This window comes from Ictidomys tridecemlineatus, chromosome 4 (genome assembly GCF_052094955.1).
Source record: "Ictidomys tridecemlineatus isolate mIctTri1 chromosome 4, mIctTri1.hap1, whole genome shotgun sequence".
Classification (NCBI taxonomy): domain Eukaryota; kingdom Metazoa; phylum Chordata; class Mammalia; order Rodentia; family Sciuridae; genus Ictidomys; species Ictidomys tridecemlineatus.
In genome coordinates, this window is record NC_135480.1 from 210,340,094 (window position 1) to 210,360,832 (window position 20,739).

The 20,739-nt window shown below is 49.8% G+C and overlaps 1 protein-coding gene and 1 non-coding gene across 17 annotated transcripts in view; one reads left to right on the forward strand and one right to left on the reverse strand.

Annotated features, from left to right (window-relative positions):
* The window catches only part of Cacna1b (calcium voltage-gated channel subunit alpha1 B), a 183,122-nt gene that overhangs the window by 102,026 nt on the left and 60,357 nt on the right, over window positions 1–20,739 (forward strand). For 11 of the 16 annotated variants that reach the window (XM_078048846.1, XM_078048847.1, XM_078048834.1 and 8 more), the window contains 11 exons: window positions 5,806–5,932; window positions 7,120–7,249; window positions 7,603–7,662; window positions 8,803–8,909; window positions 11,502–11,598; window positions 13,041–13,201; window positions 15,760–15,897; window positions 15,996–16,197; window positions 16,468–16,632; window positions 16,908–17,018; window positions 17,390–17,473. In XM_078048846.1, coding sequence (XP_077904972.1) covers window positions 5,806–5,932; window positions 7,120–7,249; window positions 7,603–7,662; window positions 8,803–8,909; window positions 11,502–11,598; window positions 13,041–13,201; window positions 15,760–15,897; window positions 15,996–16,197; window positions 16,468–16,632; window positions 16,908–17,018; window positions 17,390–17,473 — 1,382 coding nt within the window. Of the gene's footprint in view, window positions 1–5,805; window positions 5,933–7,119; window positions 7,250–7,602; window positions 7,663–8,802; window positions 8,910–9,553; window positions 9,566–11,501; window positions 11,599–13,040; window positions 13,202–15,759; window positions 15,898–15,995; window positions 16,198–16,467; window positions 16,633–16,907; window positions 17,019–17,389; window positions 17,474–20,739 lie in introns of all 16 variants that reach the window. The other 5 variants (XM_078048841.1, XM_078048840.1, XM_078048844.1 and 2 more) reach the window with 5 other exon arrangements.
* On the reverse strand, window positions 1,012–1,083 carry Trnat-agu (transfer RNA threonine (anticodon AGU)). The gene has a single exon. It is a non-coding gene; the product is annotated as a tRNA-Thr (tRNA).

A 20,739-nucleotide genomic window follows, 5' to 3' on the forward strand; every position in this document is an offset into this window, starting at 1 on the left:
TCGGCTTTGCATCAGGACAGCTTTGAGGTTCAGTTGTGAGCCCACCCCTCCCCCAGGAGCCTACACCTATCTTTGCAGGACTTCATTGAAGTCATACCCTTGCTAGGCTTCTTCACATTCTGTCCTGCTTTCTTGTTCCCTCTGGTCCTTCTAGAAGCAATCCTCCATCAGGCATGAGGGTGTCCCCGTGGAGCTAATCCAGTGCCATTGGTGCTCTGATGAGAGACTGCATGTGTAGCCCTCTCTGTTGCTTTCAGGTTTTTCATTAGACTCTTTTTTAAAAGAGATAAGTGAATTCTGTGACATTTGTAATTCACACAGAAGATTGTAAGGTTTATTTCTCACTTCTATGACTTCGTATTTGCGTCTCTTTTATCTTGAAAATTTTGTCTTTTTGCTTTGCTTGCTGTTTTTCAAATGGTATTACTTGAAAAAAATCCGTTTTCAAATCATTCACTCCTATTGCATGGAAACCCAGCAGTTTGGATCTGCTGACGTTGATCGGGGGCTCTGCAGTATCTTTCTTAGATCCTTTTGTTTTTCAGGTGCACACAGTTGTGTCATCTGTGAATATCATTTTTGACTCATGGATTTTTTAAGTCTATTTCTCAATTTTCAAATGTAGAATTTTAATTTTAATTAAACTTTTTTTTTCTGATTATTACCTTAATTTCCAATTTAATTGCATGAGATTAGTAACCATGACCTGTGTGGTATTTTCCTTTGATATTTATTTGCAGTTGCATATGATTGGGCTTTAAGGTTATCTTTTGTAAATGTTTTATATATGCTTAAAAGGAATATGTTTTTTTCAAATTTTAGGATCCCTAGGCTTTTTATATGTATCTACTAAATCAAGTTGTTAATTGTGTTACTCAAGTACTGCATGTATTCACTAATATTTTGCCTGATTGGCTTTATCAATAATTGAGAAAGGTGTATTGAAATGTCTTTCTCTCTGTGGACCTGTTAGGGTTCACATTCTATATTTATTTATTTATTTATTTTGCCTTGTGGTGCTGGGGATCAAACCCAGGGCCTCATGCACACTAGGCAAGCACTCTACCACTGAGCCACATCCCAGTTCTGTATAGTTACCTTTTAATATAATTGTTTTGAATAGTTTGAAATGTTAAGCAAAATATAGAACTATCTGATAGGTTGTTAAGCAACTGTTACATTTCTAAGATAGTAACTCTGTTTCTGGATTTATTTGTGAGGGTTTTTCTTTTATTTCTGCTTAATAAAAGGCTTCCTATTAAAATATTCAAGTCATAATCCTGTTTATCTCTAGCAGTGGTTTTGTTTTGAAGTGCAGCTTTCTCCTAAGAATGAAACTTTCTTGCTTTGTGTCTTTTGTGTGAACATTGGGCAGGCGTAGCTTCTTCTGTCTTCAGACCTTTACGTATGCTTTACTTAGAGTTGTCTCTTGGACGTGCCAAACAACTGTACTTTAAAGGGTTCTGACTGGATCATCTGTCTTTTCACTGCCAAGTTTAGTCTGCTTGTGTTAATTTTGGCTGTTAATTCACTGATATTTGCTTCATCCATCTGAGCTCATAACATTTGTTCTATTTTCCCCTCCTTTTCCCTCTTTCATATGGAGTGATGGTTTTAATAGCTTGTTTGCTTAAATGTCACATTTTTGCCTCTGCTAGTTTAACAACTGTAGATTTTGTTTCTGCCTGTTGGTGTTCCTTGGTGATTTTATGAAGTGTGCCCACTCTACTGCTCCTGAGCTGACCTCCCTTCCAGCAGCACAAGGCTCAGAGCAGTGGGTCTGGTCGTGTTGTACCACCTTCCTCCTTATTGCTGTCCAGCATGTTAGTCCTTAAAGTACAATCCCACAAAGTCACAATCATTGTTTTGATCTCATAGCGATGTTTATGCACATCCTCCATTTTGTTGACTTCTCAGTGTTGGGCCCTCTCATTCTTGTGTTACACACTCCTTGGCATGGTTTCTTTATGAAGGACGGACATTCCTGCTTCAACATGTGTGTGCATTCCAGAAAACACAATTACTGAAAATATTAGGCCTGTGGGGAAGAGAGGGTCTGTGTTACTCTGCAGAAGCAAAACAATCCTAATAAAAATTTACCAGAGCCTAATCTCCACTGGCATCAGCACCCAGTGTTGAAAAGCCAGTCCTTTGCAGCTCAAATTATGCTCTCTGTTGAGGTATTGGATCTGGGGTGGCTGCTTTCCGGGGAGCCTGGCCTTCTCCTATGCTAGGAGGACATGCATGCTCACCGAGGGGCTTACTCTCTATAACCCTGTCCTCAGGTCTTGCTCCTCAGGACTCAGCCATCGTCACCTTCAAACTCCAGTCTTTACTACCTTGTCCCAGGGAAAGGTTGCCTTTGCTTGAATTCTGTTCCAGGTACAACAAGTAGGAAAACAATCTCTAGGAAAATCTGGGTGTGTGTGAGGGCTTTGCTGGCTTGTCTTCCTGTGGACAGCTGCCCCTGGGTTCTGTGTTGGCTGACCTCAGTGCCTTAGACAAGCAGGCTGTGTGTTTTCTTCTGCTGTGACGGTGGCTTTCAGTGGAAGGGTTAGTCCACTTTAAGCTGCTCTGCCATAGGTCATGGTAGTGTTGGGTCAGCTTTGTAGACTTTTATTGCTTGTCCATTTTTCAAGGTTCATTTTTACTTCTTATATATTTTTTATTTCTCATCTAAAACTTTCTATATTTGAAGTCAACATGAGCACAAACAAATTACTTGTCATTTCTACTGTTTTCCAGTGACAGTAGCCTTGCTTCCTTGTGTGTTTGGTGGTATTTCTATTTCATATTCATTTGTGACCACTCTCCATTATCCCTTTCTCTCTTGGGGCTTTGTGAGATAATTAAGCCTTATAGAAAATGAATTCGTTGCCTATTTTTTAGCTTTCCAAGAAGGGTGTCTAGCTAGTGCCATTCCAGATGTGAATGAGAGAAATTCTTTCTGTCACAGAAGTCTCGGGAAAGTTGGACTTGAATTCTCTCCAGATTCTCCTAGTCTATGGGATTCTGTGGGCCAAATGAGGAATGTCTTTGTCAGGAGGATTAATGCATGGTTTTCCCAGAAGCCAGGGGAGTTCAAGCATGCTCACATGGGCCTCTTTTAGGGCTGCAGTTTGACACAGGAGGCCCATTCCCCTTCCTGCCTTGCAGTGAGGGCCATGGTCAGGGCTCCCATACAGCACTGGTGGCACTTTTCCCAAGACAGTCTCTCAGGCAGCCTCCTTCCTCAAGTTATGCAACTCTAGTGACTGGAGTTTTGTTACTGCTGAGTCTTTTTAATAACCTGCTTTTAACAATGAATTCATTCAGTCTGTAGCAATTTTCATTTTTACTCTTTTTTAAATTTTTATTAAAGAAATTGTTTTTGTAGCCATATATAGACAACATGACTTTATTTTATTTGTTTATTTTTGTGTGGTGCTGAGGATGGAACCCAGGGCCTCACACATGTGAGGAAAGCACTCTGCCGCTGAGCCACGGCTCCAGCCCCCTTTATCTTTTTTCCTTTCTGCTTAAACTTCATGGGCAGCTTCCCTCACATTCTATTATAGTAAGTCTGTTCTGGAAGAAGTTGTTTAGTTCTGGCCCCGGCGTCTTTGTTCCCTTCCTTCTAAGCCACAAAATTCTTCACTGAGTCCAGATTGGTTCTTTCCCCAGTTTACTTACCTTTGGGTTTGTTTTATTGTTATTGGGGAAGAGTTTGAAAAGGTGTGGTGTTTAATAATGAATATTTGTTACTTTAAAAGTAATATGTGCTCATCATGGAAACACTTAGTGACATTGCTGTTGGAGCACCACACTGTGATCACTGCAGCCAACATTTGGTGTTGCTTTCCCCAACAAGCCCTGTTTCTCCTGCTGTCAGGCTCGTTTGGAACACCAGGTGTGGGGCTGTGTTTCCCCCCCCCCCTCTCTCTCTGTTTTTCAGCACTGGAAATTAAAGCCATGGCACTCTACCACTGAGTCATATCCACAATTTTTTTTTTTTTTGCAAAGTTGCAATCCTCCTGCGTCAGCCTCCCTGCCTGGGATCACAGCCATGCCATTGCACCTGGCTCTCCACTTCTTTTTAATTTACCTTATCATATGCCTCTTCTTATGTTATTTAAACTCTTCTAGACATTTTAAATATTTATTACATGGTACTTCATATAAATATTGAATATTTACTTGACTGATAGAAGTTGCTCATTTTATAATTTTAACTTTAAAAGAACTTATAACAAAGACTTCTATGAGTACAGATTTTTTTGTGCATACTTGATTTCCTTTGGAGATAATGTCTTATGAATTAATAGAATTGTTTAGTGTTTTAAGTAAGCATTGCCTGTTACTTTATCAGAATATTATATAATTTACATTTTATTTTTTAAAAAATATTTATTTTTTAGAAGTAGTTGAACACAGTACCTTCATTTTATTTATTTTTTTATGTGGTGCTGAGGATTGAACCAGTGCCACACACTTGTTAGATGAGTGCTCTACCGCTGAGTCACTGAGCCACAACCCCAGCCCCAATATAATTTACATTTTCATTAGGGAAACTGGATAGTGTCAATTTCAAAAGCGGCTACACTGGAAGTGCTTGCAGAAGGTCATCTCAGTTCTGAAGTGGCAGCTGTGCTTTTCCCCATTCTCAATGTTAGTGCAGCCGTTTCCTCTGCCCAGTGGTTCCAAACAGGACCACAGAGTGGCCGGCAATGGGGGAGAAGCTGGGAGAGGCTGGCCTCAGCAGGCTCTGGGAATCAGCTCCTTTGTTTTGGTTGCTCTTTGGCATCCTCTTTGCCTTTGTTTCCTTAAAGAAGTGGATGTAAAATGCAGCAGTGTGTGTGTGGGGGTGCTCAGGTCACTGTACTGTCCCCCTCAGTGCTCTGAGGTCTCAGGGACTCTGTCAGCCATAAGAACTGAAATGCTCATTATCACAGTTAAAAACGCAGACTTGTTGCCAGGTGTGGTGGTACATGTCTACACTCCCAGTGACTTGGGAGGCTGAAGCAGGAGGATTACAAGTTCAAGGCCAGTCTCAGCAACTTTGTAAGACCCTATTGCAAAATAAAACATAAAAAGGACTGGGGATACAGCTTAGTGGTAGAGTACTCCTGGGTTTAATCCCCAGTACTGGAAGAAGGAAAAAAGAAAAAGGAAAAAGATTCATTGAGGGAAATTTGCATGATCTACCTAAAATGAATGAAGCCCACAGCAATTTTACTAAGGGAGTTTAATCTGTGGGAGCAAAAGTTATAGTTGTGGGGAGGAGAGCAGAGGGGCCCCAGCAGAGGGGCCATGATGAGCAGGAATGCAGTGTGAGTCCAGGAGAAAGAACTGCATGCAGGGGGCCAGGAGAACTTGCCTGGGCAACCATCTTCCTGGATGCCCTGGAGTAGCATGGCCCTTCTCCACGCCAAGCCAGGCTGATGGCAGGATGCAGGCAGCACTGTGGGTCAGGGAGCCCCAGGCCGGCTCTGTTCTGCCATCTTGTAGCTCTGAGATCCCCAGGTGGAGAGAAGGGCTCCCAGGTGCTGGCACTGAGCAATACTGGAGGCCTTGGTGTCCCCTGAGGGCACAGTGCCTAGCTTGGTGCTCCTTTCTTACAATAGCCAAGCAGGAGGTGGGCAAAGGCCTGTTGGAGTCTGAGGCAGATGGCCTATGCCTCCAGCTCTGGAAAGTGCTGGCCCTGCCTGTTGTGGTCCTGCTCTGCCTGGGTAGCGGTATTGTCAACCACATGCCCTTCCCCAGGGGGTCCATATGTGGGCTCTATGTGCACCACACCCCTAACTTAGAGGCCCTGTGTCCTCGCAGGTGGTAACCTGGACCTGGAGAGCCAAGCAGAGGGGAAGAAGGAGGCAGAAGCTGATGATATGCTGAGGAGTGGCCCCCGGCCCATCGTCCCGTACAGCTCCATGTTCTGTCTAAGCCCCACTAACCTGTGAGTCTCTCGCTCCTGTGTGTGTGTGTGTGTGTGCTGGTCTGGTCCTCCATTGCCATGACCCGTGTGAGCTCAGCAGTCAATATGTGTGGAATGTGCACCATGAGGGGCTGATTCTGTGCACTTTGTCCATGTGAATGGCGTCAGTCAGCAATCCCCTGATGCACACCCCATCACCTCATTTTGTAGATGGAACGCCCAAAAGACAGATGCAGACTGGCCTCTTAATGGGTCCCTGCCCCTGCCTGTGGTATGGCTCATGGCTGCACACAGGGACTCTATATCCATCATGCGTGCCCACCCTGCCTTTCCATCATGCTGTTGCCCATGCATGAAATGTTCCCATTTCAAGCATGTGTTCCCTCCTGTGCTGATCTGTCATGGATTCATCCTCCACTTCTCAGTTCAGTGATTCGTTAATCCAGCTGACATTTATGTGTGAACAGCATCTTCCGTGTTGGGAATATGCATCAGTCACCAAGACAGACAAGAGCACCTGTCCTTACCAGGTGCATGGGAATGGGAGAGGCAGATGACCAACAGGAGAAGTCAGGGGGTCACTAGATGCCACAGTGATAAGTGCTAGGAAGAAACATGGGGTGGGGATGAGAAAGGTCAGTGGGGGCTCAAGCTAAAGCACAGGCTTGAGGAAAGGGAGGGAGAGTGCTCTGGGAAGAGTGGAGAGTGGGAGTGAAGGTGGAACTCCACAGAAGCCAGTGAGGACCAGGACATGCTTCCAGTGCAGGAGAGGGCTGCTCTGTGCAGGAATGCTGTACAGTTCCTAAACCTCTCCCTCTACTCTACCTGTAGCTCCTGGTTCTGTGCAGGGCCAGGTGTCCATGTTGTTGGGCTTGGGGGTGCCACAGAAAGCAGGTAAATGAATGCAGGTACACTCGCAAAGAATGTTTCTCACACAGTGGGACTGACCTTATCTGGCCAGGAGCTGTCATGTGCTGACCCTGATGTAAATTTCTGGCTTCTGAACCTGGGAGCCCTGTTAGGAATCCTAGTCACTACCAGTCACTTGGCCATTGTCCCCTGGCCATGGAGACACTGGGTAAAACTCCACTCTGGTGCCAGCCTTTTTATGTTGGCCAGCGTGAGTCCTTCCTATTGGGGAGGCCAGCACCTGCCCCAGCACCTACCCCAGCTCATGGGCCCTGTCCCATCTGTGCCTATCTTCACAGGCTTCGCCGCTTCTGTCATTACATCGTCACTATGCGGTACTTTGAAATGGTCATTCTTGTGGTCATTGCCCTGAGCAGCATCGCCTTGGCTGCTGAGGATCCTGTGCGGACAGACTCTTCCAGGAACAATGTGAGTGGCAGGGTTGGTGGCCCCATCAGGCTGCGGGGTGCCCAGGGATGGGGGTGTGCAGGGCCTGTCTTCTTATGTGACACACGACCCTGAACCACTCTGTTTGTCCTTCCTGTGGGTAGTGGAACCAAATATCTGAGGATGCCACTTCCTCCAGCCCCCGTTACAGACGTCCTGGGGCAGAGCTGGGGTTTTAGTTTGTGGTGGGGGGCTGTTTTCAGAGGGACGCTTGTCTCAGAGACCCCACAGACTGTTGTCTTCTGCTCAGAGGCCTGGTGGGGGGACCTGGAACTCATGGGCCTGTCTCTGGCTCCTGGCCCAAGCCCTGAGAGAATCCCTGCTTCTGGTTCTAGGCTCTGAAGTACATGGATTACATCTTCACAGGTGTCTTTACCTTTGAGATGGTGATGAAGGTGAGATGTGGCTCCTGTGGCCTTGCACAAAGGTGCGTGCAGCGTGTACTGGCCATGTGCTCAGGGACCGAATGTGCGCGTGTGCAGATGTGAAGGTGTGCTATGTGTGTGCGACATGCTGCCCCTCACAGAGGGCTCTCCGCATCACACCAACCCTGGGCGTACTCCCAGAGGCACCCTGTCTCCCTGCACTTGACTCTGGAACACAGGTTATGGGCTTTCTTTAAATTGTGTGTGTGGACTCAGTCCTTCCTCTAGGATTGCCTGGCAGCTGCAAAGGGAATGGGGGCAGGGGACACAGGGATCTTGGGGAGAGAGGACTTGGCTGGAGGATTGTTGGCTTTGAATGCTGAAGACTACATGTATCAGGAATCCAGGGTTTGATGACAGATTAAATTCACCGTGTCATTGCAACCTCATCTTCCTCTGCAGGGCCCCTGTGCACATTTGGCAAGGGTGTCCTGAGGTATGTTTGCATAGATGTGTGTCCAGCTGAACATCTGTGACTTCAGTGTAGCCTAAGTTGTGGCAGCGTGCAGTGTACTTGGGGTGTTTCCATGTGCGGAGCACTCACAAGGGTGCCCAAACATGTTACCTCTGCTATTCTGTGCACTTGCAAAGTCGCATACTGACACAGAACTCACAGATGATGAAGCTGAGGCTGAGTCACGGTTCTTGTCAGAATCACAGTACTAGGTGTAGCAGAGCCAGCATGAGAATGAAAGTCCTTGGAATTCTGACCAGCAGTTCTTCCCACTGCCCTGAGCTGACCCTCCTAAGTCTGGGTAAGGTGTGAGCTCCTTGGAGCTGGAGCTGAGTGTGTGCCTGTCCCCAGCAGTGGAGGGGTGAATGGAGACAGAGACTTCACCAACTCATGGGGATCCAGGAAGCTGGGCACCAAGCAGCCATGCACCTTGTGGAGTACCTGGGTCGAGGCTTCTTTGAGGCCATCAGAGGCTGTAACCTACAAAAGTGTAGGAAGGTGGATAGAGCTGCATGGAAGTCTTAGATGTGCGTACTTGTGCACTGAGCTTCCTGCTGGAAGGGTGTGCCTAGACCATGCCTTGCCCCACGGCTGGAGCCTGGCTCTGCCTCTCTTTCTGGAATATACTGTTCCCTAATGTGTGTTTTTCCTTGTAGATGATTGACTTAGGACTGCTGCTGCACCCTGGAGCCTACTTTCGGGACCTGTGGAACATTTTGGATTTCATTGTGGTCAGTGGGGCCCTGGTGGCATTTGCCTTCTCGTAAGTAATCATATCTACTCTGGATCCTGTGGGTGCAATCCCAGGACCATACTGGGGTGTGGGGGTGTGGGAGAGAGGGAAAGGAACACTGATGGTCTCCCTAGATGTGGCTCTGTGACTGCCCAGGGGGGGACTGTCCCTGCCTGCTGGGACTGGACCGTGTAGGTTAGGAGGATCCATGGCCCATCTGTTCCCAGCACAGCCTCTGGTTCTGGGATGGGATGTGCAGCCTCTCTGGCTTTTCGGCCTCTGCCTTGGGGGGTCCTTTGGAGTATATTTACCTGCTTGGACGTCAGTACCTGACCTGTGTTTTCTGCCCCAGTGAGAGCTGGTGGACCCCTTTCCTGTGGGGGTGAGAGTGTTCCTTTTGACCCTTGAATGAGTGATGTTCATCTGGGTGGGTAGCTGGGTGGTGGGTAGCTCCCTCAGGCCCTGTGAGGGAGTGGGGTGCTTGGGCAGGAGGCATGAGGGAAGTTGTGGGGTGCTATCCAGACACAAGGAAAACCCCAGTAGAGACCAGACACTGAGAGAAGTTTCTTCATCTTCCCTGCCCCCGGGGTGGGATACACTGACAGAGGCCCCAACTCTGCCTCCCTTAGCACTGACTCTGTTCTCTTTGTCTTCCTGTTGCTGGACTCCGGTAGGAGCTTCATGGGGTAATGCCTCTCCCTCCCCCTTACTGCCCGACATCATGGCACACCCACAGCCTCCACTGGCCTCACTCTCATCCATTCATCTCCACCCCATCTGGGCTGCATGCTGCCAGGAATCATCCCCAAGCCACCTTTCCTCCATGCCTCTGGCGACTGGGTGGGAGCTGGGGCTGGAGCTGGGGCTGGGCTGGGCTTGACACTGCCCTTGGTGAGCAGAGTGTGGATGATGGAGGCTCAAACTTCGGCTTGGAGGGCAATGAGGGCCCTGAGTGGGACTGCCAACTGTGCCCAGGGCCCAGGAAGCTGGACATGCCGAGGCGCTTTCCCCCGGGACTCCTCTGGAAATGTGGCTTTCTTTCCTCTTTCTTCTCCTGGCCAGCCCCCTGAAGCTCCTGGTGTCTCCTCTGGGTGTACCAGTAAATCTCTTTCTATGACGAAGGAAGTGACAATTTTGCCAGCATATCAGTGAGGGCCCTTGGGACAAGAACTGCAGCAGGAGTGTCGGAGAAGGCCCAGTTAGGAGCAGGGGCAGGATGGGACCCAGCCCTGTGGCCTTGAGCAGGCCCTGAGCCCCAAGGGTAGCCTGTTTTGGAGAGCTCTTCCCAGCAAGCCTCTGTCCTGGCCTGGGCTCTGTAAGCCTGGCGCAGGCCCCTTTGTTCCCCTCTTTTCCTGGGGCGAGCTGGGTGGGAGTGTGTGTTCAGGGAGTGCTGGGTGAGAAGTGGCCAAACCCAGTGTTTCAGAAACAGTTCCATCTGATTCTGGAATGTGGGGCTGGGCCCAAGTTCTCCTTTCCCCATGAGAAGGGCCTGGGCTGTACAGCCTGCTCCCCACTCTGTCCAGGGCTTTGCTGGAACCCAAGGGCAGTCACGGGGACAGGCCAACCCCATGCAGGCCAGGCCCCAGGGATCTTGGTGGGAAAGGGCCTCAGAGTAGGCTGGAGCAGGGTCCCTGTGAGTGGCTGCTGCCCACTCTGCTTCTGAGCATGACCTCTTCAGCAGGATACCTTCTTTCACTGCTGGCCTACAGGGAGTAAGGGGCCAGGGCAGGGCCATCACCCCTCACATCTCCAATCAGGCTGCCACTTCCTGGATCCCTGACAGCAGAGAAAGCCACCTGCGTCTGGTCTGGCTTCTTCCATGAGGGTCCCAATCTGGGTCTGCTGACCCCGGGCTCCATAGCTTGCTTCTGGTGCCTTGAATTTTCCCATATGAATTCCTGTCTCCCCATCTTTCATCTGAGTTTTTCTGTCTACTATTTTCTTGGTGACCTTAGTGTCTCTGTAGCTTCCTATGCCTGCGTGTCTTTCTGTCTCTCCCTATTCCTGCTTTCTGCTTCTGTTATTGCTCTGTCTAATTTTGTAACTGTCTCTTTCTTACTCTTTTCCTCCACCTCCCTCTTCCCTCTTCCTTTTGGTTTCTTGTCACCTGGAGGAGCATTGGACAGCTGAGGATAGGCAGAGGTCTATAGGGCAGAGGCCAGACAAATCCCTTTACTCCTGCCATGTGGAGTGAAAAGCAGGCTCATGACTCTTGCAGTGCTGGGAGAAGGTTCTAGTACCACAGGCATGCTCACAGCCCTCACTCCTGGTTTGCAGGCACACTCCAGCCCCCTCAGTCCTCTTTGTTGCTGGAAGCTGATTTAGGGGTGGGTGTTGGGAGCACTGGAGAGATGGAAATAGCCACTGTGGTCTGCAAGAATGGGTTCTTCCAACTGTAAGCTCAATTGTCCCTGTGTACTAGTTGTGCTGACCTGGCCCTCGTCTGGCCCCTGTTCTCAGATAAAGCAGCTACAGAAAGAGACCTTTCTGCTCTGGGTGCTGTACCCTGCAGTCTCCAGAAAAAATGCTCAGGGCATTGAGAACCAGACCCCGTGGGCCATGCGGGGCCAAGGGCATACGCACATGTTCTGCCTATCTGCATTAGCGGCTTCTCCCTTCTAGAGGATCCAAAGGGAAAGACATCAACACCATCAAGTCCCTGAGAGTTCTTCGCGTTCTGCGGCCCCTCAAGACCATCAAACGACTGCCTAAGCTCAAGGTTGGAGCCTGGAGTTGGGGCTTGAGGGGCATGCTGTGCGTCTGCATGTGCATGCATGTGTGTGCAGGTGGTACGAGAGTGTGTGTGAACAGGTACCTGCATGAGGATGGACTTGTTCAGCTCTAAGCACCTGCCTAAGGAGAGCTCATTCCCAACAGACTTCTGTAGACCCCTCTTTCTTATCCCAGCAGTGCCAGATGAGAGATGGTATTTTCCTCAGCCATGCAGGACAGGAAGGAAGGGGCTGCTGAAGGGGATGTGTTATGTGAGGGGCGTTGCTGGCACTCAGAGGCTCCAGAAAGTGACTGTGGGACTGGGTCCTGCAGGGTGGACACAACTGAAGTTCTGCATAAAGGAAGAGAATCGACCCAGTCTAGTCATTACAGGGCCCGCACCAGGCACAGAGGAGCACTCCTGACTTTGTACAGGGCATTCTCGTGAGGCCACGTGGAACTGCAGACAGCATTTGCTTGGAATCTGATGTGGCCTAGGAGGGTACCCAGAGGCCCTCAATCCTTTCAGGAGTTACACCTGGTGCTGCACAGGAGGGGTGCTGCACACAGCACAGTGGCTTCATGGGTCCAGACCTCTGTGGACATTTGTAGCAGGACATCCTGAGAGGTGCTGCCTCAGCTCTGAGAGCAGCATTGGGTGTGCAGGGTCCCGAACCTGAGAGCAAGCCTGGTGGGTGGTGGTCAGTCACGGACCAGAGAGTCCCCTCAGGGCCCCAGAATGTGCCCAGAGTCCCTGTCCTGTAGTCCTTGGAGCCACAGCATTCTGCTGCTTCATCCTCAGTCTGCCCCACATCACTGTTGTTCATGAGTAGGAGCAAGACCAGGGGAAGGGCAGGAGGCTTCCACATCCCCTCTGAGTAGGCCCTGCCCCTCTGGGGCCCAACTCCCAACTGTAAAGCAAGTTCTTCTGGGCATTCATCTGCCCCTTCTAGCACCTCCTGCCACTCTCATAAGTTCTGTATGGCTCCCCTCATGAGAGAGAGACAGCACAAGTCAACTTCCTGTCAAGTCGCCTGGTGGTGGCCTTAACATGGCCAGGAGCCTGAGGGCCTTGCAGGGTCCTGGAATGCCCATGGTGTCTGGGTCTCAGTGGTCCTGAGGTTCTGAGCCTGTAGCCTGCCCTGCTCTGCCCTCTCTTCTGGTCCCCTTTCCTGCCCCTGTGTCTCCCCTTGACTCCACATCTCCCTGCCTCCCTTGTGGACCCACCCTGCCTAGTGACCCTGCCCTTCCCATGGCTCCACCTCCACCATAGCCCTGCCCTCCCTCAGGGCTCCTCCTCTCCCTGCCTCCCTTCTGGCCCTGCCCTGTCTCATGGCTCCTCCTTCCCTTGTGGTCCCACCCCTTCATCCCAGCTCTACCTTCTCACATGGTGGGGCCTTTCCTCTGGCCCCCACCCGTCCCTCACGGCTGTGTCCCTCCTCCCTGCAGGCTGTGTTTGACTGTGTGGTGAACTCCCTGAAGAATGTGCTGAACATCCTGATTGTCTACATGCTCTTCATGTTCATATTTGCCGTCATTGCAGTACAGCTCTTCAAAGGGAAGTTTTTCTACTGCACTGATGAATCCAAGGAGCTGGAGAGGGACTGCAGGTAACCTGAGGCAGGGTGCAAAGCCCTCAGCCCCAGATTGCAGAGAACCCCTGGTGTTCCCTCAGGATCGTGTGGGGCTGGTCACATGGCTCAGGAGACTTATTTACAAAGTGGGGACACTGGGCAAGGGCTGGAGGGCTTGCCTGGGATGTGCTGATGCCATGCACAAGAGGGGGTAGTGTGCCCCATCCCCTCCTCTGAGGGGTCAGGGACCAGCTGTGCTCAGAGTACTTCTTCCTGCCAGCAGCTATCCAAGGAGCCACTATCCTGCACACACCTTGGCCATCAAGGTATGTCAGGGCCCTCTAAATCTTGCTGGAGGTCTAGGTTGGACCATGAAAATCAGAGGGCTTGGCCATGGCTGGTGTTGCTCTCACTTTCCACGGGGTTTCTCAGATCTTCCTGGGCCTGGCCTTACTTTCAAGACAGACAGGAGAGGTGCCCTCAGGGAGGAGCCAGGGAGTGGAAGGGTGACTATGTGCACCTAAACAAGACTGAGCTGGCAGCTCCTTCCCACCTGTGCAGCAGAGGTCCCAGTTGTCTCTGGCTGTGTGAATGTCACACTGCTCACTCATCCACTCTGTGGTGAAGGCTCTTGACAGATCTCCGGGGGGCTGCCACGAGCAGTGCTGCCGTGAGCATCCATGCGCACGTCTCATCTGGGTGCTGTCTATCTAGAAGGGGTCACAGGCTATGCACATGTCACTGATGCTGCCACATGCTTGTGCAGTGACACCTCTTCAGTGTGAACGGGAGCTTGCGGTACCCCACATCTTCCAGTGTGCCCTGTGTCCCTGTCTAGCTCTCCAGCCTTCCTGGGCTCTGTGGTTTGATTTGCATATGTGCTACCAGCAAGGTTGAACCCCCTCCCCTGGGTAGTTTGGCTGCATAGCCGCCCTTCCTGGGCAGTGTCCATCCCAGTTGTTGTGTGTTCGTGTGTGGTTGTCTCTCTCTGTGGGTGGATTTGCAGGAGTGCTCTTATTTTCCTGGGTAGGCCTTTACTGATATCCCTCCTTTGAAGAGTGCTTTCTGCTCTTTCAGTGGTGTTTTTTAAAGAACAAGTTTTTGATTTTAACATAGTGCAACTTAACTTTTTTATTTTCTCATGTTTACTCCTCCATGTCCTGCAGTCAGGGGTGTTTTTTTCTGACAGTGTTGCTTTTGCCTCTCATGTTGAGATCTGCAGCCTACTGGAGTTGAGTGTGTGTGAGGCAGGGCAAAAGATGGACTTCCTGAAGGTGAGTGTCCAGTTTCCCAACACCACTGATTGGGCAAGATCATCCTTTACCTACTGCAATGGGATTCTTTGTTTTTATAGTTCACATGCCATGAAGCTTATTCACATAATCCTATTTAGTGTATACAACTCAGTGACTCTTGTTATATTCACAGACACATTTTTATCACCTTAAAAAAAACCCCAAACCCCAAACCAAACAAAATAAAATCCAACCCAACCTGTACCTTTTAGCTGTCCTCTCTGTCCCTGTCCCTAGCCCTATGTAGCTCTGAGCTGGTGTTCCATGTCTGGATTGCCCTGCTGTGGACATTCCACGTGTGGAGGCAGACACTATGCAGCCCTCCGGAACTGGCCTCAGCACAGTGAATGGGGCCTTGGTGTCCCTCTGTGCTGTGGTGGTCAGTGCCTTCTCTGTTCCCTGCTGTGCCATGGGGTATCTGTTCATGGGCCTGCTGATGGTAGGCCAGGAGTGGGCCTGATGGTGTCTGGGAGCTGTGTTGAGCTGCCTGAGGAAATGCCAGGCTGTTTCTAGGGTGGCTGAGTCATTTTCCATTCCCATCTGAACTGCTGCCAGGGTTTCGCTTTCTCCAGGTCCTCATCAACCCTTCTTATTTTCCTTCCTTTGTCTTCTGTTTTCATCATGTTCCTGTTCACGAAGTGGACTGATGTCTCAGGAGAGTTTTGGTGTTCTTTCCCTCAATGGCTGCTGCTGTTGAGCATCTGTTCAAGTGCCTGTCGGCCCTTTATATGTCTTCTTAGGAGAAATGACTGTTTGGATACTTGACCCATTTTAAAAATTGGGTTGTCTTCTTATTGTTTGTAGTAGTACTTTATATTTTCTGGGTACCCACCCCTGATCTGTAGATGACTAATAAATACTCTTCCCACTTTCATTGATCATCTTTCCACTTTCTTGATGGTGTCCTTTGAGGTACAGAGTTATAAATTTTGATGAAGTTCAATTTACCGTCTTTTTTTTCTTTTCTTGCTCATGATTTTGGTTCCATATCTAAGGCTCCATTCCTAAATACAAAGTCATAGAGATTTGTCCGTTTTCTTCTGAGTTTTGTGGTCTTAGCACTTACATTTAGGACTTTGATCTTGAGTTACTTTCTATGTGTGGACTGAGGTAGGAGCTTGAGTCTGCTCTTCTCAGCCCTGAGTGGAATGCAGTTCTACAGCACTGACTGTGGAGGAGCCTGCTCCTTCCATGTGGAGTGTACTCAGTACCCTCTCCAAATGCCAGCTGACCATGGACACAGAGGTTTGTTGGGTCCCTTAGGTTTAACTGTGATCTTATGTGTGCTCCTGCCTGCAGGGGTCAGTATTTGGATTATGAAAAGGAGGAAGTGGAAGCTCAACCAAGGCAGTGGAAGAAATACGACTTCCACTATGACAACGTGCTCTGGGCCCTGCTCACACTCTTCACGGTGTCCACCGGAGAAGGGTGGCCCATGTGAGTGCCCGTGCAGCCTCAGGGTGGCAACCTGACCCGTCCTGCGGTGCCCTGAGCTTCCCAGGAAGCTTCCTTGACACTGCCCTCCCCTCAACCAGGGTGCTGAAACACTCCGTGGATGCCACCTATGAAGAGCAGGGTCCAAGCCCTGGGTTTCGCATGGAGCTATCCATCTTCTATGTGGTCTACTTTGTGGTATTCCCCTTCTTTTTTGTCAACATCTTTGTGGCCTTGATCATCATCACCTTCCAGGAGCAGGGGGACAAGGTGATGTCTGAATGCAGCCTGGAGAAGAATGAGGTAGGTGATGCCTCGGGACCTTCTGTGATGGGCAGTGTGGGCAGAACACCAGGCTTTCCTTCCGCACGCACATCACTCATGGACAGTGTGGGCAGGCCTCCTTCTTCCTGTAATGGGAGACCATGTCTGGGCAGTTGGGGCCTACTGGAGGAGGCCCTGGGCTGCCTCTACTGCCTGCCCTTTCAGTGTTATTGTTTGTAGTAGTACTTTGTAGCAGGTGCTGATGGGTTGGGCTCCGCCTGGGCTCAAGCTGCCCTTCTTTCCACACAGAGGGCCTGCATTGACTTTGCCATCAGCGCCAAGCCCCTGACACGGTATATGCCCCAAAACAAGCAGTCGTTCCAGTATAAGACATGGACGTTTGTGGTCTCCCCCCCCTTCGAGTACTTCATCATGGCCATGATAGCCCTCAACACAGTAGTGCTGATGATGAAGGTACGAAGCCCCATGCGGAGGAGGGGTCAGAGCCCAGCTTGAGCCTGGGTGGGAGTGGATCTACTTCCTTTTGGCACATGCCGGAGCTGCAGCTGCCTCTGTCCTGGCCAGTACAGGGTTCCTATGAGATGCTGTTCCTTTTGTGGTCTGGGAGCCAAGACAGTGAGAAGGCTCTGGGAGAACTCAAGAGAAACAAGGAGGGGTGGGCAGGTGTGGAGTTCTGGCTGCCTCCTGTGGCTGCCGAGCCCTCAGCCACTGGCACTCATTCCCGGCAGTTCTACGATGCGCCTTATGAGTATGAGCTGATGCTGAAGTGCCTGAACATGGTATTCACCTCCATGTTCTCCCTGGAGTGTGTGCTGAAGATCATCGCTTTTGGGGTGCTGGTATGTACCAGCCTTCTGGTGGCCTGCATGGTGGCTCCCTCTCTGTTGGGCAGCATTTGGGGCTCACAGTTTGGAGCTGGGAATTCCCCAAGTTTCCAGAACACGTGCGATTATTTGGGGGCCCCAGGGAAGGGGCTGCTCCTACACTCTCAGCTGCCTGAATCTTGTCCTGGTCCTGGGTGCATGCCGGGTTGGGACCCTCCTCTCTCTACATGTGGCTCTCAATTCTGCATCTGCCCGGGCTGGAGGTGTCTACTCGTCATGGGCCTTCTCCTGGGATCTGTCACCCTTGCTTGCTTCTTGATCATGGACAGTGTGCCCAGTGGAGCCCTTGCCAGTCAGTGGCACTAACTGCCCTTCTTTTTCTCTAGAACTATTTCAGAGATGCCTGGAATGTCTTTGACTTTGTCACTGTGTTGGGAAGTATTACTGATATTTTGGTAACAGAGATTGCGGTAAGTGGCATTTCCTGCTTCCCCCAGTGGGGCCCTCACATGGTTTCCTTCTAAAGAGTTCTCTCCTTCGTGCGTCTCCAGGTCCTGATGTATTTGTTCCCCCCTGAACCCCCCAGGATACCTGGGGCAGGGGAGGCTCCTTTCCAGAGGAGTACCTTGGGGATTGGGTGTTGTGGCCCCAGATGTCTTCTGAGTTGGTGGCCTGAGGATCACCTGGAACTCCATGGTATTACCTGATCAAGAAGACATGAATCTTTAGGTTTATAGGTGTCTACTGCTAGTTGCATCTAGCAGCTTGGTCTCAAAAGTCCATAAGCCGCATCTAGTAAGAATTTATATTTAAGGCCTAGTGATGTGGCTCAAGCGGTAACGCACTTGCCTGGCATGCGCGGGGCGCTGGGTTTGATCCTCAGTACCACATAAAAATAAAAAAATAAAGATGTTGTGTCCACTGAAAACTGAAAAATAAATATTAAAAAATTCTGTCAAAAAAAGAATTCTATTTAAAAATCAGGTTTGTGCCACGTATATGTATATGTGCACATAGTCGCTATCTGGAGATGTCCCTATCAGACACTTACTGATGGTATCTAAAAGCGATCAGTGTTGGGACGTAAATTCACCTCAACAGATTCCAAACTCTTGAATCATGAAGTACCATTTTTTATAGTGTCATGAGTTATTGGAAACAAAATGGCAGAAAACCTCATTGATTAGGCCCCAGGTTGAATTCTCTGGGAGCAAACCCTGAAATGAGGATTCATATAAAAGTTACTTCTTAAAAGAAGAACCAGTGGAGGGGCTGAGAAAATGGCTGGGAAAGAGGAAGAGGACCAGCGTTGCCACATCTGGAGCCAAATCTTCTGGGAGATGATTGGGGTTACCCCTCTTGAGAGGTCCCTGAAGGGAAAAGGAGCTGCATGGGGCTAAGTGTCATCCCCAGGCACCCCCCCACACTCCCCAAGAATACCACATGCACGTGACACAGACTCTGGCAGCACTGATGCCATTGGCAGTCACTGGCCGCATGGTCACAGGATTGTGCTGGAAAGCAGGCTCCTGTGGTCCCCCTCTGCTCTACCCTTGTTCATTGGGTGTATGTGCATTCTTGAGATGGTGCTAGTCACAGCCTGTGGGAGACTGGGTACGGCTCCCTGCTGTGTGGACCTCTGCAGAGGGGATCTCTTCATCTCTGCATCACTACTTCCAGAGCCCCTGACCTATAGCTGGTCTTCTGTTGCTCTGGTGGGTAGCATGATGAGGGGTCCCAGACTCTGAATAGCCAAGACCCTGCTTGCCATCTTTTGTCTGGCTATGGCTGTGTAATGGTCCAGTCACAATTAAGATTGGCCAGAGGAGCATCCAGGAAGGCCCCAGGGAACCTCTGATTCCCAGACAGATCTTCCCTCCCCTACTGTTAGGCAGCGTCTCTGCTCTCATGGTGAGCAGGGATGGATACTTGGGCACTCAGGGCTCTGCACCGCCTGAGGACCCCTGTCCATGTGCTGCGCAGTTGGCACTGACTGTGGCTAGCCCAGTTCTGCTGAGGGGATCTTGGCCATCGTGGCTGCTCCCTTCAGAGATCCACCGTGTGTGCACTGGAACTAGTGAGGGCAGAGACTGGCCAACATCAGCTTGTCCAACACTGGTCTCCAGGGGCCTGTGCTTTGGTGGGCAGCTGTGTGTGGCCTAGTGCCCCTAGCACACCATGCCCCTCTCAGGGCTCATCTGTTTGTCTTCTCCACACTTGACCAGCCTCTCCCTCTGCTGGGACCCTGTAATCCTAAGCAGGATGACCTCTTTGTCCACACTGCCTCACCAGTCTCTCTGAGGCTGTCTCTGGGTGGGGCCCTAGTGAGATAGTGCAGGCCTGTGGACATGGGCAGTGCCAGAACATCCTGGTGCTGTCTCTCTGGGAGCCAGCCAGCTGGTGGTACTTGGGTCTTACACATGGGTCTTTCCCAGCATCTTCCTGTATCTTCTGTACCCCACTCAGGTTTGTCCAAGGACAGGTATCCAGAGTTCTGTTGCTAATCTGGCCAGTGAGCAACTCCCGGGACTCTTCCCGAGAGTCTTCTTCCAGAGAAGGTTCAACCCTGTAATCCAAATGCAACTCATTAGGAATTGTTCCCAGGAGTACCTGGTAAGGAGGGGGAGGAAGGCAGTGTCAAGGAATTCCAAGGCACAGTGCTGGCCTTCCTCCATGGGACCCCCAGGTAATGTGGCCCTCACTTCAGTGTTGTCCCAGCCAGGCAGGAGTATACAGCTGTGTGCCTCCATCTGCTGAGAAGGTTCTGGCAGCTGCAGGAGCCTGGGCATCCAGAGTCAGGCTTTCTGCATGAGAAAGCATGGGGATCCAGTGTGGCATAAGTAGCAGAGATCAGAGGGGTGTGGCTGCAACAATAGTGTGCAAGGACACTTCCCAGCAAGTCATGGATCAAAATGGAGTAATGATGTGAATTCAAAATACATCCAACAGAAAACAGTGAGAATACCATATAGTAAAGCTCATGAAACAGCCTGGCAGCACAGTTGGTCCTCAGCATCTGTGGGTCCTACCTCCAACCAACAGATTCAACCAACCACAGATCAAAGATATTTGAAAAAAAAATTGCATCTGTACTGAACATGGGCCAACTTTCTTCCTGCCATTATTCCCTGAGCAATGCAGTACAGTGACAGTTTACAGAGCATTTTCATTATCTTAGTTGTTCGAAGTCATCTAGAAATGATTTAAAGAATACAGAAGTATGTGCATAGGTTATGTGCAAATACTGTACCATATTATATAAGGGACTTGAGCCTCTGGGATGCTCCTAAGACCAATCTCCATAGTAACTGAGAATGACTGTACTTGGAAAGAACTTCCAACTCCTAAATGCTTATATTCTAAAAATAGTTCAATGTGCAACTCAATGAGTTGGACATTAATATAAGTTAGAAAAAGAAGAGCAGAGGGGCTGAGGTTGTGGCTCAGTGGTAGAGCACTTGCCTAGCACATGTGAGGCACTGGGTTTGATCCTCAGGATCACATAAAAATAAGTACATAAAATAAAGATATTGGTCCATCTACAGCTAAAAAAAGAAAGAAAAACAACAGAATAAGTTTGAATAAAGTACAAGAAAATATAAGAATAGAAATTAAGAAGGGGCCTTGGCTGGGGTAGAGCTTAGTGGTAGAGCACTTGTCTAGCACATGTGATGCCCTGGGTTCAAATCCCTGTACTGAAAAGTGAAAGCAAAATGAACAACAACAACAAAACCCG